Source organism: Euphorbia lathyris, chromosome 3 (genome assembly GCF_963576675.1).
Source record: "Euphorbia lathyris chromosome 3, ddEupLath1.1, whole genome shotgun sequence".
Taxonomy (NCBI): domain Eukaryota; kingdom Viridiplantae; phylum Streptophyta; class Magnoliopsida; order Malpighiales; family Euphorbiaceae; genus Euphorbia; species Euphorbia lathyris.
The window spans coordinates 29,445,654-29,465,072 of record NC_088912.1 but is presented as its reverse complement, the minus strand read 5'-3'; the positions used below and the strand labels follow the sequence as shown (position 1 = coordinate 29,465,072).

The following is a 19,419-nucleotide window of genomic DNA, read 5'->3' as shown; positions in this document are numbered from 1 at the left end:
CTAGTTTTTTTTTTTTCTTTCCTTTTTTCAGATCTATACAAACAAACACCAAATCAATTGGAAAAAAAATGTTTTTCTTTTTGTTTGGGGGTGAAGACAATGTAAATGAAATATACTATTAATTAATGATTCTTTCATTTTAATCAATTCCTCACCATTTCATCTTTTGCTAATTGGGTAATTAAGATTATATATATATATATTTCCGAGGGTTTAAAGAAGAATTTCAATTATACTTATTGGATATTTTAGGTGAATCCAATCCGATCCAATTAAACCCGACCTATTTATTGATTATAAATAGGGAAGTGATGAAAAGAAAACTTACTTCTTTTATTCTTAGAAAAACAAAAAGATAAGTTCTTTTCTCAACAATTAAAAACAAAGATAATTATGCAATTTCAACTCTTACTTTTGGTTATTTGTTCTTCTCCGTGAATCGAATTGAAAATTTACTTGAATGTCTACAATATGTATTTATACTGTGAAACTAATCTATAGGGTTCCACAATTATTGATGTGATCGTGTTGTTTGATTCATATGTTTATATATTGGATATGATTAAATATGTTTTAATCATTGTTATTTCAACATTACTTGTGATTAGTGTTTATAATAAAGGACGAATCCGCTATTTCAACTAGTGAAGGAAAACTATATATATAAAATAATAAATTTACAAAAAATCAACAATAATTATATAAATTATTTCGCTTACAATGTATCAAAATGAATTACGTAAATTAATACCTTTCGTAATTGTATTCTATGAGTCTTTATATGTACAAATCATTCATATTTTTTTTCTACAAGTCTTCATATCTTTCATAATTTTATCATTGTGCTATCAAATATTTATCTCTCAATATATGTAAACAAAATGAACAATTATTAGTAAAGAGAGAAAACCTAATGTCATCTTTGTCGTCGACCTCTTCTTTCCCCTATTCCCACATCACAGCGTTCATGTTCCGTCGGATGGTAGTGTTCCTGCTCTGACACCCAAAGCTCGCCCCCTCCTTCCTATCCTGAAACTGACCCGGAAGAATGATATCAGATGGAACCTTGGCAGGGTTCCATTGAGTATATGTATGCAATCCTTTATTCACGAGCATCACAAAAGCCCCTAAATTGATCTAAGAATGGTCCCAGCCCTGAACGGATGCCCTAATCTTGAAAATTTTAGGAAAGAATGTTGGTTATATTGCCTTATGTCAACGTAACTTTTGAATTATGGAAACCTGAGGGTGAAGTGGAGATGGTGGACCTAAAGCATAATTTCCATCTCATTACCTTTGCTGAAAAGAGTGATGGATAAAATGTTATTTATGATGGACCTTGGATGGTTTAAGGAAATTATCTAACGGTGCATACTTGGTCCCTGAACTTTTCTCTATTGGAGGCAGTTGTTGATTCGACCCTTATTTGGGCAAGGTTTCCTGAGCTTCTGTTGCAATATTATGAAGAGGATGGTTTGATGATTGGAAACTCTTGTGCGAAAGCTATTAAGGTTGATAAAAACATCGCACTAATTACTAGAGGTAAAATTGATTGTGTTTTGTGGAAATCAATTTGTCAAAACCCCTTACGACTCAATTTATTTTCAAAAGGCATTTGTTACCACATTGAGTATAAGGGATTGTACATTGCTTATAACAAGTGTAGTAGTTATGGCCATGCGAAGGAGGTTTGCTCCCATCCTAGTGCCTTACATGACACAACTATGAACTCCACAACCATAAACTCTATGACCATATCTATTACTAATGTTGCAAATAATAATGGCCAATAGGCCATTGGGAATGCTGAAACAAACACCATTGCGGAATATAAAAAGGAGGAGGAAACATATGGAGCTTGGATGATTGTTCCGAATAGGGGGAGAGTGTAAAAGTGGGGGGGGGGGGGGGGCGAACCAATGTAATTCCAATGCATGTAATGGGGGAGAGTTTGGATGTAAAATGGGGGACAATGTGTAGGCAATCGGGGGCAGTGGTGAATGGAACATTGTAACGTCTACTGTCCATTGGCCTCGAGTTGGTGTAAGAAACACTATAAGAGGGGTGAGTAGTCTCCCCGGGACTTGACACTAGGATAGTCTTAGGATCTTCTCATCTCCCCCTACTGCTACAGATAGGATACTGACAGTGTAATATTAGTGTGTTAAGATTTTGGATATAGGAAAAGTCGTTTGGCCGTAGACCAATCTCAGCCCAAGGCATGGGCAGGGCCATCTCAAACGTCGGGCCAAAGCATCAACGAGAAGTTTTTCCAAGCGGCAAGGAGGATCAGGCCCAATGGTGGCTAGTGGTGAATGGAACATATGAATGTGCATTGAAGGCATCCTCATCCACCAATTTCCTAACAACACTACCTCTATCCGCAGGACAATCCACAATTGGTTTCGAAGAGCTGCAGCACACTTTAACAGACCTCACCTTAATAGGAGAAGCACATAAATATTGACTAAACGGTCACTCCCTCCCCACACCCTCCTCTGAACCCTCCACACAATCATCATAGCCATGCCCAATTTTACCACAACAGTAACAAAAATTAGGCAATCTTTCATACCTGAAAGAAACCCAAACACAAGCCCCCTTACTGTTCTTAACCATTACCCCTCTCATCAATGCCTTACTAATATCCACCACCACTCTCACTCTCACACAATTACTCCACGAATCCACACTCCCTTCATCAATAGCCACCACTTTACCAATACGTAATCCCACCGCCTTAATTGATTCTAAATCCCTTCTATTCAATGGGAGATTCATAATTCGAACCCAAAATTCACATGAATTTAAAGCAATATCAGCAGGTTGTTCATATCCTGTTAATTCTTGGAATATAACCAACTGCCTTTCAAAATGCCAAGGCCCTTCATTCAACACTTTATCCATATCACCCTTACAACCAAACTCATAGAGAAATAATCGATCCCCAAAATCTTTTAACTCAAAAGAAAGAATTCTCCATCCGATCCGAAATGCCCATGCCATCCCTTTCAAATTAAGAGGTTTATGCGATAATACCTTTCCAATCACCCCAAACTTCCTGACCAGACCATCACCACCTCTACTCGATTCCAGATCCAAAATCGCCCCCTCCGATTCCGATAGCTTGATATTCTTCAACATCTGATCAATCTGATCTGCCATAATTCGAACCAAAAGAAGAAAACAAAACAAGCACATAGGAGCCAGAGAATAAAATCAACACACCACCGACGGAAATCGACCAAAAATGGCAAAACACACCTCACACTGCCCTAGCAGAGAAGGAGAGAAACAGACCACAAGGACATATTCAAATAAGACTACACAAGTGAACTTTGTTACTTGAGTAACAATTTTCTGGGAAACACATTAATATATATATATATATGTATAAAATTAATGATATTAATTATAAGTTATTCCATTTTTCTTGTCAAGTACTTAGGAATTTTTGGATATTATATATTGACAAATACTAATATTTATTCAAGCACATGCTTTGAAAAGTAAATTAAGAAAGACTAACAAAATTTATAATAGTTTACAAATTTTATTTCAGAGCTGGCACAAAATTTAGACATCCATTAATATATTTTTAACAGTCACACGATGATAATTTTATTTGCACTAAATAGAGTTTGAATCACATATATAATTGGATCGTCCAAAAAAGATTTAATGTGTTAAAAAATAAATGAACAATAGCCTAATATCTCTATTTAACAGACTACGAGCTTAATTTATTAAAAAATAATTTATCGTATGGTTAATATATCCATTAAATGACTAAAAATTTAATAAATTAAATTAAATTGATGAGAATGTAAAATATACATTTTGATTTTCCACAAGTTTAGCATAGAAGAAAATGAAGTAGGTCTTCAATTACTAATTATCCAATACTATGTAAAATTATTTGATAATAACAAAATAAAAAGAACTTTGAATGAGATTGGTATGAATTAAATGTAATTTGGATATTAGAAAGTCATACATTACATTACCCACCAACTATCTTCAAATGTTTTATTTCTATTTCCATCATTATTCTTATTCAGATATGAAGGCTTTCTCATCTCATAAATACACTTCATTTTCCATTACGTACGTCTAACCATTTTTTTTTTCTTATTCAAAATATGAGAATTGTATTTAAATTAGTCAATTCAAAATCTCAATCACGACTTTTCTTTTTATTATTTTTCTTTTATCAGGGATGATATCTCTAAATTTATCTACAATTTTTTTTTTTTTTTTTTGAGAAATTAACCAAATTTATCTTTAACATTTTGAAGACGTGTATAGATATATCCATGATAAAATTGTTTAAAAAAAGAAAAAGAAATGATAAAATTGTTCTTAACATTTTTAAGTTGAAGTAATTTTGACACTAAATAACAGTTAATGTATTATTTCTTACATTAAAATTACATTTACACTGTTCCAAAAAGGTTAATCCAAAAACTTTAATTAAATGGTAAATTTGATTTTCTTTGAAAATATGGGCAACATTAATGAAAATTCTCCATTCGATTTGCACTCCTAATTTTCACACGTGGCATGGACAGCGTCAGTCCAGAAAGATGAGCTGGCAGCTGGTCCAAAATTAATTAAAAGAGATTCTTCAATATCTATACATATAAATCTTATGAAACACATGAATTTTCAATCTACATATTACTTATCATACTATAATTTGATTATTAATTAACCATTTTGCCTATTCTTGACCGTTAAATATTGTTCAAACACATGCTTTTTAAAATAATTAAGAGGACTGGAAAATGTATAAATTTGTTAGCATTTGGTCTCTTAATATTATTTTCCACTAGTTATAAGATAATATTTATGGGTTCAATTGCCATAAATGAAAAAAAAAAATCCTTCCTGTAGAAAAAAAAAATGGGGTGGAATATATAATTTTATGGGATAAAGTTTAAATTTCTCTCATACGTTTTTAGATAAGTATAGGTATATCGTTAATATAAGAAAACCGAATTTTTTTTATCTTCAATATTTTTAACAATGAGTAATTTTGAATCCATATAGTGGTAGAATCTTTAATTATCCGGACTATATGGCTGGATTTAAAATCTTTTTTTATTCAATCCATACACAAACTTAGTCCGAGCTTAAAATATTTTTGCCCACCGTTTTGGTATCGATTAGGGCAAAAAAAATCACACAAGGGTGGATTAGGGTAAAAGCATCGATATAAGGGATAATTTACGACGATTGAGGGTGTCCATATACTCTCGTGCCCTTTGTCTAAATTTTGTTATTTAAATTAAAATTACTCATATAGCATTATTTGAATTCAAAATTATTTCAAATTGAAAATATTAAGTATAAAAATCTATTGTTTATTATCCAATAGTAGACTAGAACTTGCTGACAAATTTTTAAATTTCTACATATAGCACAAAAGCCTCTCAATTTGACAGTAATTTTAAATTAGATGTCCTATACTAAATAAGTTATTGACTTTTTTCTATTTGAAGTTAATTTAGACTAATTTTAAATCAATACTTGCAGACGTATGCTGAATTTTTTGCTTAAAAATGAAAGGTTCACTTTTACCTAAGAAAAAGTTTAGGTTTAAAATTTATTAATTATTTCTCCATCAAATCTATATAAGAAAAAAATTAAATATATAAAATTGACATATTAAAAGTTGAAACATAGCCACGTGAATTAAAATATTTCAGCAGAATCCAATCCACCTACCTTCAAATGTTATAATATAATTTCAATTACTACAAAATATTTGATCATCTTTTAATCCCAAATCATGTGAAGGCCAATCATGTTTTAAATAGAATTTAATTTCTTTTCAAAAAATAAAAAATAGAATTTAATTTGTTTCTTATTATATATATTATATGTGGTGTTTTAATTAAATTAATTGGTCAAATAAAAAATTCATTGGACTGAATATTAGTATATGGTATGGTGGAACTAATTAAAACTGTTATCCTAATTTGATTTCAACATTGTTACCAACTTTGCTTGGATGACCAACTGCTTATTGCCACATAATCAACGTCATCACATTTAGTTGAATAAAATATATTCAAAATTATTCTCTTGCTATATGACACATTCAACACAAGATCACACGAGAAAAAAAAAAAGAAATATAATGCAAGATTATTATTATTGTACAAAATTATTATTATTATTATTATTATTATAATTATTATTATTATTCTGATGGATGTAAGACAATTAAATCTTGTATATTCAATAACTAACCAAGAGATTAGATGGTATATATAAAACCTTAAGGTAGAATCATAGTAAAACAATAAGTAGTAAGTACTTAATTAAAAATTAAATGCTTAAGTACTTAATTAAAAATTAAATGCTGAAAAATATAACTACTGAAAGTATCATCAGATGATGTAAACATAAGTGCTAAATATAAAATATTAGTAGTTGAGATTATTTAACTTACGATATTAAAGTTAAATATTTTTACTTATTATAAGTGATTTTAACTTGATTGACTAATTTAAGTGGTGTACAACTTAAATTAAATAAGTGTTTAACATCTTTGATAAAAAAAATAAGTGTTTAACATTTTAATTTAAGTGATTAAATTGGTTATCAAACAACACCTAAGTCTAACTTTTCAGTCACATCCCCGAAAGTTGAACATAGAATGGAACAAGTGTCAATTTGGAGCGTGTAACTCTTGAAAACTCCTCGAGATAATGCTTTCGTGAGAATATCAACAAGTTGCTCCGAAGAACACATGTAACGAACATGTAATCTCCCACGTGAACCATAATCACGAATAAAGTGGAAACCAATTTCCAAATGCTTACTGCGGGAAAGGAAAATTGGATATATGGCACTCAAATGATCACGTACGTCATAAAATATAGGAGCAGGAACCGAAAGTCAACTTTCATTAAGTAATTGGAGCAGCCGCAGAACCTCGGAGAAGACAATAACAAGAGCATGATACTCCACCTCCGTAGAAGCCTGAGCAATTGACCATTGTTTTCGAGAAGACCAAGAAACCAAATTTGGTCTCAAAAGGCGACGAGGGCATATCTTTGGGCAAATCAATGAGGATCACACGACGTGTTACCTTAGCCATACACCGTTTGAGAAGGTTATTTGGAGAAAGAATCCTCTAGGGGAAGAGACATATTATGTGTGGACCCAACACACATCGTATGGGATGCTGGATGTATCTCTTGAACTTTAGAACTAATTCAAATGTCGTGTGAAACATAAGGATATCAACTCTTTGAAGATCTTCATGTGCGACTAAGGGCCCAAGGATCGTGTGGGTAATGGTTCGAAATAAGTCACATGACGTGTCAGATAGGTCACACGCCGTGTGGACTACTTCTGTAACACCCTGGTCCAATACTATGTACGTATTGTCCGATTTGGTCCAATTCCAATATATTGGACCTCACGGCTTTAAAACGCGTCTATATGTATTGGATTCTCATTTTACTAATAAGCCCCAATCACTCCCTCTCCATTTCCGATGTGGGATTCAGTTCATCCCTCCCCCCATCGTCATCCCTTAGGGTCGCTCCTTGCTCATGCCTTCTATCCTGGTGCCACCCACTCCGGACCGGGTTATTACAGGCCCACCAGATTCTTCCTGGTTCGTCCCCGAACCACACATCGACGCGTTTTAAAACCCTAAGGCCCAAGGTGTTGGAATTGGGCCAAAACGAAAAATAACTCCATGGTATTGGACTAGGGTACAGGGCCGATCCTGAGATTTTAGAAGTCCAGGGGCGAGTTATAAAGTGAGGCCCTAATAAATAAGTACAAGTAAAAAATAAAATAGAAAAGTCAATTGTATAAAAGAAGAGTACTTAAAAATGATATTTTTTTGTTAAGTTTAATGATCTAATAAAAACATTTCATATGAAAAAAAATTATATTGCTTTAAGTACCTAATTTCTTATACAAAATGATGTCCATGAGCATTTCTAGATGCAGAATTCTTAAATTTAATGAATTATGAAATAGTTCTAATAGATTTAATGTTATTCAAGACACAAAACATGATAACAGAAAAATGAAAAACCAAATCCGAAAATCATCTCAGATAATGGCCTTTAGTGGCAAAGTTCTTGATATTGGAAGATTTTGATGCGTTTCTCCCAAATTGCCTCTGAAGACCAAGTAAATCAGAATCTGATAGAGTTTCTCAAACACAAAAAAAAAAGCTATTATCAATTGGAAGTTTCACTATGAGGTGATTAGATAACAAAATTGATTGTCTAGCTAATGAATTGAAGATGAAGGATAATATTACCGTTTAATATTCTTTGGGATTGGAGCGTGACTAAAGAAGAGAGAGATAAATTAGATATTTTTGTTAGGATTGATGGTGGGAAATATAATTATGGAAAGACTTTGAGATAAATTAGGGAATTGATGTTCCACATTTTTATTAGGAAATTTGGAAAAAATCTAAAGTAAATTAGAGAATTTGGCAACACTACTTAGTAATTGATGTCAAGCATAAATTTTTTTTTTTTTTGAATTAATCTAATGCTAATGTTTTTAATTTGGAAAGAATATGATGACAATATTTTTAATCAAAGTATTTTTTTTTAATTTAATTAAGTATAGTTTAAAATAGTACTATATATTATTATAATTGGACCCCTCTCATCCTTGGGCCCTGGGCAGACGCCCCTCCTGCCCATGCTCAGGGACGAACCTGCTAGGGTATTACAACCTCAGCCACCAAGTTCTACGAATTCTTGTACAAGTCTGCAAAACTTAGTCACCGTTTTACCACCTAATATTTGTTGTTTTGTCATTTAGAGTTATTTACTGATTTTTCATTAGTTTAAGTTCCTCCCATTATTTTTCCGCTATTATGTAGTTCAAACTTGTAACCCTAGTAAGGGCTTTTGGATATATTTTCTTACCTAGTTTAGGGAGATACGTAAATCACTCTTTTGGAAGGATAAACAACTATTATCAATCAAATACAAATTTCTTCCAAAGAAGCAAGGTCATTCAACCCTTTAGGATTATTTACTACTAGTTGAGCTAGTGAAGAGATTGTTCTTTACTGGTTTAATATCAAAACCATCATTATCATCACGAATTCGTATCAGTTGGTACCAGAACCGATTCTTTCCTAAATCAAGACTTCTTTCGGCCATGGTTCAACTGAAGTTACCACAGATTAATTTTATATAAATTGAATTTTATAATAATTCTAATTTATCATTTTAATATATTATATTTTTCAAAATATTATAAATTAGTATTACGAAATTGTTATTATTAGTATTAAAACAAAGTAACCATAGTAATATTATTAAATGAGATAAAACTATTATAACTTTTTGAACTTAGATCAAGTTGAAACATGCGCCGCGGAAGTGGTACTAAATTTTCCGAATAAGAAGTAAAGTCAAGGACAAAATACAAGTCAACAGGGGGTTGAACCAATACAATTTGAAAAAGGATTATTTTGTCATATACATATAACCAAACACGATCTTACCCAAAATAAATAAAAATAAAATAAATATATAACCAAATAGGATAGAAAATTAAAAAAAAAAAAAAACAACTAAATGCATATGAAGAATCCCATTTTATGTTTCACATTATCCAGCACTAGCACTGCTAAAATCAACAAAATTGACAAAAAAATAAATAAATAAATGTAGAGGCTGCAAAATAAAAGAATGACTCTTTCAATAAGATTTGGTCAACACGTATGTATTACTCCCTTAACATTCAAACAGTATAAACCCAAACCCAAACATTTATTAAATAATAATAATAATAATATAAAGTCCAAATATAACATTTTGGACTATAAATACATGTTACCATTTTCATTTCATTCACCAACTCTCTTTCCTTTCTTCCAATTACATAGCATTGCATAAGCATAAATTATGAATACCAGAAACATAACTACCTTTTTGGTCATTTGTTTGCTTTCCATGGCGATTTTGGATAATCAGATGCTTCGGGTGGAGGCGGCTAGGGTTTTGTCCCAAGATTTTGCGAATACAAATCATTTGGAAACTTATTCGTCGCCTGTTTATAAGAAGGCAAAACTTACTATGTCATGTTGGCTTCAACGTCTTGCATCCGGACCTAGCCCTAGAGGGCGCGGTCACTGAGAAATTTTACGATCGTTTTGGGTTCAAATGGACCCGATCAATGAAATCGTATCTTCACGTAATGGGTAAAAAAGGTTATGTGACTAGTTTTTATTGGTCGGGTTTATTTACCATCGTAGAAACAATGTATTTCTTTTTTCACTTTGTTGGAACATTAGTCTATAAGCTAATTTTTTTTATAATATTGTAAATATTTTTTCTTGGCTTTTATACCGTGTTTAATTAATTAGTTGAAATTAAATTTGTGACATGACTTGTATTATGAAAATAAAACGAGACAAGAAAGAAAGATATGTTGTAATATGGATATTATCTATGGTATGGTTATAAATGGAAAAGGAAAAATAAAATATTATTGTGTCTTTATATGCGCAGAAATTCTACTATGGGTCCGATTCATTTTATTTAAATCCCCTTAGCCTCAAAATATATATCACAACAATTGTTTCTGCCGCATTATTGCATGAGATATGATAAAAACGAATATCAGAAATGTTATTTCTAAAACATGATCTTCATAAAATAGCTTTCAAACAAAAGCAGACATAGATACAAACATAAAATGCAAAAATGCTACTAAAGTAAAGTATACATGCAACATATATAGTTAGTTGGTGACGTTGATTTTCTTTTGAAATCGGCTCCGTTACATTTGGATTTTAAGTGATAGAATCGCGAAGTCATTTCATTAATTTTAAAAAGTTATTTCTTTAATTTTGATTTTAATGAATTTATGTGGTTTTAAAATTTATAAATAAGAGTTTATGGTTATGCGGTTTGCAAACTCAGTTTTTATTTAAAAAAATGTTAGTACAATATACTCTAAATAGAAGAGATTTGGAGCAATTAAAAAATATAAATTTGCAAATTAACTGAACTATACATATTTTTTATTAAAAATTTGACTCAAAATCCTCCCGTTGCAATTTGCACAAATCACAAACTATTATATGCAAGTTTTTAAACAATGGGACTGTGTTTGCAAATCGAACAACCATTGGGTTTATTTTATTACTTTAATTTTATTGTTAAAAGATAAGTTGTGAAATAAATTTTAAGAGTCACCTATTGTGCTATTGTTATTGAAAGACGATTATTGAAAGAAAAACGTAGTGTCTACTATTGTTGCTGATTTTCAATTCTTTAGTAGACTATATTTTTATTTTCTATATGTTTACTATTAAATTTAGATATTACCAATTGAGATTTTAATAATTATTATATTTTAATTGAAATAAGTGTCGGATTGAAGACCCACTTAAATAGAAGGTATTAAGCAAGCACATAGGTGGGTTCCCCTAAAGCCAACGACAATGAAATTAAATGGCTAAACCCACAATTAAGCCTCTGAACTTTTATGGGTTTAAGGATTGAGCCACTGATTATTTGTTTTCACACACATTGAGTCACTCACTAATGGTTCCGTTAAATAAAGATTAGGAACATAATCAATAAAAATTATAAAGTTCAGAGGCTTAATCAATACTCCATCTATTCCATTATATAAGTCATTCTAGATGTTTCACACAAATTAAGAAATACAAGTAATATATAATCAAATTAATGAATTTATATTGGTTAACTTAAAAAAAATCTCTCTCATGTAACAGTTAGGGAATAAACATTGGAATATTAAAAAATATACATTTGAAAACCAAGACAACAATGCAATGCTTGGACCGAAAAAACTAAACTAAAAATTCTTGGAAACCTAGAACGAATTATATTTTGGAAAAAAATTCACTTTCTAAAATGATTTATACATTGGAGTGGAGAGTGTAAAAATTATAAAGTCAAAGGAGCTTAATAATAAAAGTTATAAAGACCATGAGGTTTAATATGACTTTTTTCTATGAAAAAACGAGCATGAATTAAATATACTCAATTTATTAGAAGTTAGCAAATATAATATGCTTGTACATGACATTTTTTTAAATGCTTGTATATGACGTTATTTATTAAAGATTTTTACTTATTTTATCGACATTTTTTATTGGTTTTTTTTATATATATATGTTAGTGTAGGATTAAATGGAGTAAATGAGTCTCGGCCAATTTACTAATTCATTTAAGGCCTGCCCATTAGGGATGACAACAGGTATTGTACCTGTGGATACCCGACACTACCCGATCCTAATGGGACTATCCGTATACAAGGGTATGGAACAGGTATGTGATCAAAACCATTACCCGTTAGGGTAATAGGACGGGTATGAGAATACCCCCTAGGATACCCGGTACCCGTCATAACTTTTTTATATACTAATAAATATCATTATTTTTTAGATGTAAGACTTGAGATTTGAACCTTAATCTTTTGTTTTTAAACCATTGAGTGACACCACTAAGTTACTTTATTCTTATTAATTAAGGTTTAATTTTTTCAGTTTTTAGATAGATGATTTATTAAATTTATACTTTGTTAAATTTGTAATATTTTTTATTTTATTTATTGATTCTTACCGGGTAAGTATAAGATGCAAAAAGTATACACATTAGAGTAATAAGAACAGTGACGGTAAAAATTAAAGTTAAGAACTAAAAAAATAAATGACCAGGCTGAATCGTTAAAATCATAGAAGTTTAGAAACTTAATTATAGGTTTATCCAAACTAAATTCATTGATTATCATGTAATTAAGAGAAAGGTTGCTAAAGTCTATGGAATTTCACAAGACATATAAAAAGTTGGGTCAAAATAGTTTAGCATTCAGATTGTAATTAGTGTGAAACAAAGGGAATAGGGAAGTTGCCGTCCCACATCGAGAACAAAGTTAAAATAAGCCGAAGCAGTTGCAGTATATAATTAACCTTGGGATTGGATGAGAATGCACGGAGCTGCGCTGTAATCACAAAGCGAACTATTCTTTCGCCTTTTACTAAAGACTACCGTGAGATTGCAGCTCAAAGCGGCATACGCTTATTTTTGGAGGGGTAATTCTGTCTTTGAGTTGCTCCCAATAAAACTAGTTTTGTAAATTTTGGAATTTGTAAATTACAAGTATTGGCCTTATTTAGGAAGTCTCTGATCCAAAACTTTTATATAAAAATTAAATATTTAGTTTAACAGTAATTATCAATTGATACTATTGAAAAGGAAAATTGGGAATATTACTCCGGGAATAGAAATATTTTCAAAAATATTTATTATCTATTAATGGTCTAATACACAAATAACCTTTGAATTTGTCTAAATGTTGCAACTGTCACTCCAAACTTTTAATTGTAACAACTTACCTTTTAAATTTGTCCAATTGTAAAACATAACCCTAAATTGGATTTTTTTTTACCCCGTACTTGAAGCAATCGTAAAAACGTTTCCTCGGATTTGTATCACACTATGAAATCTTTAATGGAGCTATTTCTCCACATAAACACATTTTCACCCCAATAATATCCCAAAACTTTGAATAAAAAAATTACTAAAAAACGAATAGGAATAACAAAAAGAAGACCGTTAGGTTGAAGAATAAGTTGAAGAATTGGGGATTTGGTTACTTAAATACTGATTTTTTTTAGGTCCAAAGATCTGATTATCACATTCTACGAGTGTTGCAGCTTTTGTATTTCACGTGTTTCTTCAATTGCAGTCATGTCAGCAATTTGAGGTTCTGTTTTACAATTGGACAAGTTTGAGGGGTTATGTTTTACAATTGGACAAGTTTGAAAGGTAAGTTGTTACAATTGAAAGTTGGAAGGACAGTTACAATATTTGAACAAGTTCAGGGGGTTATTTGTGTATTACGCCTCAATTAATTGCTATTAAATTATTTTAAAAGTATTTATTATCTATTATTTGTATTTAATAGCAATATATAGAAAATAAAAAATCAACTTGCTAAAATGAGATGGGAAGTTGATAATATTAACATTTTTTTAATCTTAACGGGACTTTAAACTTTACAACTTTTTTTTTGGGATAGGAAATGCTAAAACTTCGTTAAAATATAAGATTGATAGTACATGATGACAATAGTAAGGAATAAAACCTCACATACATATAGGCTAAGCCTAATACAAGAATCACAAGGGCATGAAAAAGACTACGAAGAGCAAGAAAAAGACTACGAATAGCAAAAAATACCATTAAAGGTACAACTAAAATAGAAAAACGTTGAAGCATATATTTATCGGAATCCCAGATACGCAGCAGAACAACGGTAGTCCAATCTTCATGCTTTGAACCATTCTGAAACTTCGGATCTATGTCCTTTCTTTTGCAACCACGTAGATCTAGTGATCTACGGATAAGATCTACCTTTTCTGCACTTGCTACAACAGAAAAGGTTACAAAAACAAGAGTCTTAAACAACAGATGTATTTCAAACGGATCTAGAGATCGGATAGAATATATATCCAACTAAAATAAACTGATACACACCAAAAGAAAACAACTAACACAAAGAAAAACAAAGACAGGGGGAGGAGGAAGAAGGAAGACAAGCTTCCTTCTTCCTCCTCAACTTGATAGAGATAACTTGGGCTTTGTTACGAGGAAGATGGAAAAGAAGGAAAAAAACTGATATTTTCCAGAAAGAAGGAGGAGAAGAGAAGGAGAGGGCGTCGGCGACGGATGAGAAACAAGAGGGAAAGTGATAAGGTTAGAGAGAAGGGAGACCTTCTCTCTCTATTATGCTACTTTACAACTTCTTCTTTGACAATAATACGAATAAGTTACAAATTTAACTATATAGTTTTTGCCAACCATCGGATTTAGTTACTATATGTAAAATAGTACAATTTTAAATTTAACATTTATCAGATGGTGCGATTCTGAATATTATTAACAAAAGATATATTTTTTTATCAACAGAAAATCTACAATTTTATTAAAAAAACTCATCTTTTTATCAAGGAAACTTGAAATTTTATTGTCTGATAAATGTAGGTTTAAGATTGTATTCCGTTTCTTCAAATTATTATAGGCTTAAATTTGTACATTATCTCACAATAATATAAAATGCTAACTGTTTCGTTATCTATAAATTGTCCAAAAATTTAACCCTTATTTAGTTCTTTTTACTCCAATCAAGAATTAATTAAATATTTTATTTTTTTGAAGGCAATTAAATTTTCTATTTATTAATTTTAGATTCGTAAAAAAAATGGAAAATAAAGCCTCTAAAATACTGAACATCTGAATTTATAATGTTATGGTGATTGTGTTGATCTTGAGCAGGCTTGTTGGGATGACTAATACTCATATCTATTATACTATTGGGTTGGGCTTTATTAAGTACTGAAAATTCTCAATATCCATTTTCATGGGTTAAAGATGAGGAAGAAAATTATCCTCATTTCTGTAAGGTAATTTTATTATTTTGGTTGTTTATGAAAAGGATAAGATATATTATATTAGAAATTGAATTACATCTTGATATTGGAATATCTTCTATAATGAGTTTCTGATCATTTAAGAAGGAAGAAAACCGAAAACCGTCACACAGGAAGGCAAACCCTCTCTGATGTCTAAATTAGTACATGGAATACGTAATCTATGAAGGATTTAGTGAAAGTAGTTATCGAATTGTGTACATGTCTTCCTGATTTCTGTGCTATTTATGGGCATTTGTGTTTGTGCCTTTGTACACGTATCACTTCTTGATTGGTCCAGAAACTATATTTCCGTACTAGAATGACTTGAGCATGTAATTTGGAATAAGAAGATCTTTCCTCATTGTTAATTCCACAAAAAGACCCTTCATAACTGGATGGACTGACCAGATATATGAAATAATGGACTGGGCTTATATGTCTAAGACCATTCTCATATTTCATACCATATCACATCTTATTCCAACCCAACCAATTAATTCCATTTGTATTTGTGTCAAAAGCTATCCAGCTCCTCACCAAAAGGTTTTTGGCAATAAAAATCAACACTTCTTTCCCATCCCGGGACAACTTCTTTTCTTCATGTCACTCTACTATTCTTTACGAAGTCCTTTCTTGTTCGTTATAATAAATTTATATCCATTCGTGAGTAACACGTTGTACTCTTCCTCCATAGCTTGCATCCGGAAAGGTACTCCAGAACTTTTTAACCAATCTAGGCACTGGAAACTTGTTATTTTAGAGAGCTGGTTTGAGCCCGTGTAACCATTTTGACCCGCAATCAAGAATAAGGGGTGTCGAGGTTAACGAACTATTTGAACTAAAAGCATCCGTAAATGTGTCACTGCAAAATATCGATTTATTTACTTGAATTTTATACCTCCACAACTATTTTATTCTAAAACTTAAATGGATTAATTAAATATACATGACCCATTATATATACTGATCATTTTTGGCCCATCACAGTTCAAAATCATTCAGATGCTTAAAATTCCTCTATTAGCTAGGAGGCATTAGGCAGCATGGTTTAAGATGGAAAAACTTTTCCTCAGCCTTCTCCCTTCGCCACTCTTCTCAGCCTTCCCTCACCACCGCATTCTCCCTCATCATCAGACATCCGTCAAGCAAATGTTTATTGAGATTAAAGCCCATACAATACATGTTGATTTTATCATGTGTTGTAATTTACCAATTAATATGATTGTTAAGATTTGAACTCTTCGACCATTTGGTATAAAAGGCTCTAATACAATGTTGATGAACTATTTGAAAGAAAAACTTAATAATAGCTTTTATTATTATCTCTCACGAGAAAAAATGGTAGATGACAAATGTTTATTAAGTGAATACTGAAACATGAATTCTAATAATTATCTATTTAGTTGAAATGATAATAAATTAACAAGTGAGGTTATCACCAGGAGATACACCAAATTGGTCACAATAATCAACATAATATTGAACCCTAGCTTGAACAGTTGCAGCATTTCCACCATCACATTCAAGAGCACCATTAATGGCTCTAATTGTAGCTCCAAATCCTTGACCTATAACAGGTTGTACGGAGTTCATCCAATACCACAAAGCTGTCTTGAATGAAATTATAGGGTCATTAGCGACGGTTTCCGGCATGTTTACTCCGTCGAAACCAATGCTTTCTCCGGCAGGTCCATAGTTGAAGTTCCATGATAGTTGTATTGGTCCTCTCCCATAGTACCCTTTGTTAGGGTTGCATGGATATTGTGTGTTGTCTTCGTCACAATAGTCTTTGGATGGACCATCTATTTCTTCTATGTGGCAGAAATCTGTTCAAGTAACTTGTCATCAGTTTCATCAAATCAAATCTTATATATAATATAATCAAACAAGGATTAAAGCACCAAACTGAAGTTAGAGGTAATAAGAAAAATTATTCTTTGAATTAGCTAAAACTTTTGGATAAATTAGATTTTTCATATGCTATTACAGAGTATTAGAACGAGTCCTGGAGTAGGGTTCAAATCCTAACCGCTCATTCTTTCTGACCTTTATCAATGAAATCGCACGAAAAAATCTCATAGAAAATTCACCTACAAAAATTGTAATACTTCTTCGCATAGAGTGAATTGAAAGGTCTGGTTAAGAGATAATAATATATATACTAAAGCTGTTTTGGAAAAATCTAATTTGAGAGTGTGTAGAGATACTATAATAAGTCTAAATATGTAAATGAATTTCTAAATTGAACCAATTTTATAATTTACCATATTTTATATTATTTTAAAAAGTCAAATAGCTAGTTAATAGTTAACATGAGACATGCTCTTAAACTTCTAAACTTGCTTACTATTATCTATACTGACTCCTGAACTTGCTCAAAGTGACTTCTTGGTCCCTAAGATGGTTATGATGATCTATTAGCTTCTTAACTTGCTTGGATTAACTTGTTAAAATCTCTTTTTATTTTCTCAAACGGATTTAGAAGGATAATGACACGTTTTAAACAAGTTCATGGAGCTAATGCCAACCAGATAATATGGAAAAGTAAAAGGGCTCCTAATATATTAAGTCTATATTTTAAATTAGTCCCTATTTCTTTCATTTTACACATTTAATAATTCTATTTTTTTTCAAATAAACAAAAAAGTCCTTAATTCTTTGTGAACTTAAAGTATATAAATAAATGTCAACCCTTAAACTTAATGAGCCATTGATTTTTTAAATTCTAGATTTTGAAAAGTCTAAAGTTTATAATTTATAAATGATTGGACGAAAAAAATATTTAAAAATTTGTTAATAATTCAGAATTCAATACCCAACATGTAAAAACAACAAAATTTAGAAGCCTCACTACTATATGGATGTATGCAAGAAAATGAAATATTGATAGAATTTCTCAAGAAAATTTTTTAAAAAAAAAATTTGCGCAATGCTCTTACATTACATTAAAGAAGAAAGAAAAATCCCCACCAGACCCGGATGTCATTCGAACCCATTACCTCCCAATGTATAGGTAAGCTCTCAATCACTAGGCTAAGAGCTTCACCACGAATTTCTCAATAAAATCAGAGAAGATAAAAGAGAAAACTTACGTCCAGTTTCATGAGTAACATGAGCAAAGAAAGCAGCAATCTCACGCCTAGAATCATCGACAGAACCAACTCTACCAAATCTAGGATACGAATTCAAAGCTTCAAGAAATCTATCTCGAGAGTAGAAATTCTTTCCGGCACAGCCAGCATCAGCTACATCAATTATCCCATTAAAAAATCCAGTAGTGACAACATCAGCGACGGAAACATCGTTCGTCGGAGAAGCAGGAGTACAAGGTCCCTCTTGGCACCCGGCTCCGCAGTATTCATCGGTTGTACCGCAGAAACCCCATCGGCTACAGCACTGATCCGAAGGGCACCCGCAGTTCTGAGCTACCGCATTTTCCGGTACGATTCCGGCTAGGAATATTCCTACTAAGACAATAGTTATTGATAGATTTATGGTTTTGCTATAAACTGCCATTTTTAGAAGGAAATTGGGAAGAGCAGAGTGGGATGAGAATAGAGATTGGAGCACAAGGACTTTATAGAAAGTTTGAGTTGTCAAGTGGATTGGCAAAGTAATATTTTGGTACTTGTAATTGGTCAACTTTTATTTTTGTGTCCCTTAACTTTGTTTTATACGAATTGTCACACTTTATAGAAGACCAAAACTGACATTACGGTGGATTGAGCTCTGATTTTGTATTTCAAAATATTAAGCTTATAATTATTTATTAAAAAATTTCTTTTATCACATTAAACCTACTTGCTACAAAATTAGTTCAGTTGAAAGAAACATTATTCATTTTATCTATATCTAAAGTTGTATTTTTTAATAGTTTAAAATATACTTTTTTATACTTTATCGACATTATATATATATATATATATATATATATATATATATATAATTATTTTCAAATT

The 19,419-nt window shown here is 31.3% G+C and overlaps 1 protein-coding gene and 1 non-coding gene across 2 annotated transcripts; one reads left to right on the top strand and one right to left on the bottom strand.

The window, feature by feature from the left end:
• The first annotated feature begins 12,980 nt into the window (after window positions 1-12,980).
• Window positions 12,981-13,092, top strand: LOC136225333 (U5 spliceosomal RNA). Its single transcript, XR_010687052.1, has one exon. It is a non-coding gene; the product is annotated as a U5 spliceosomal RNA (small nuclear RNA).
• A 3,654-nt stretch (window positions 13,093-16,746) lies between these two features.
• LOC136224951 (endochitinase EP3-like) lies at window positions 16,747-19,020 on the bottom strand. Its single transcript, XM_066013376.1, has 2 exons — window positions 18,553-19,020; window positions 16,747-17,286 (listed from the first exon to the last, which is right to left on the bottom strand). The coding sequence occupies exons 1-2, from the start codon at window positions 18,974-18,976 to the stop codon at window positions 16,880-16,882; spliced, it is 831 nt and encodes a 276-aa protein (XP_065869448.1). The 5' UTR covers window positions 18,977-19,020; the 3' UTR covers window positions 16,747-16,879.
• Between the last annotated feature and the right edge of the window lie 399 nt (window positions 19,021-19,419).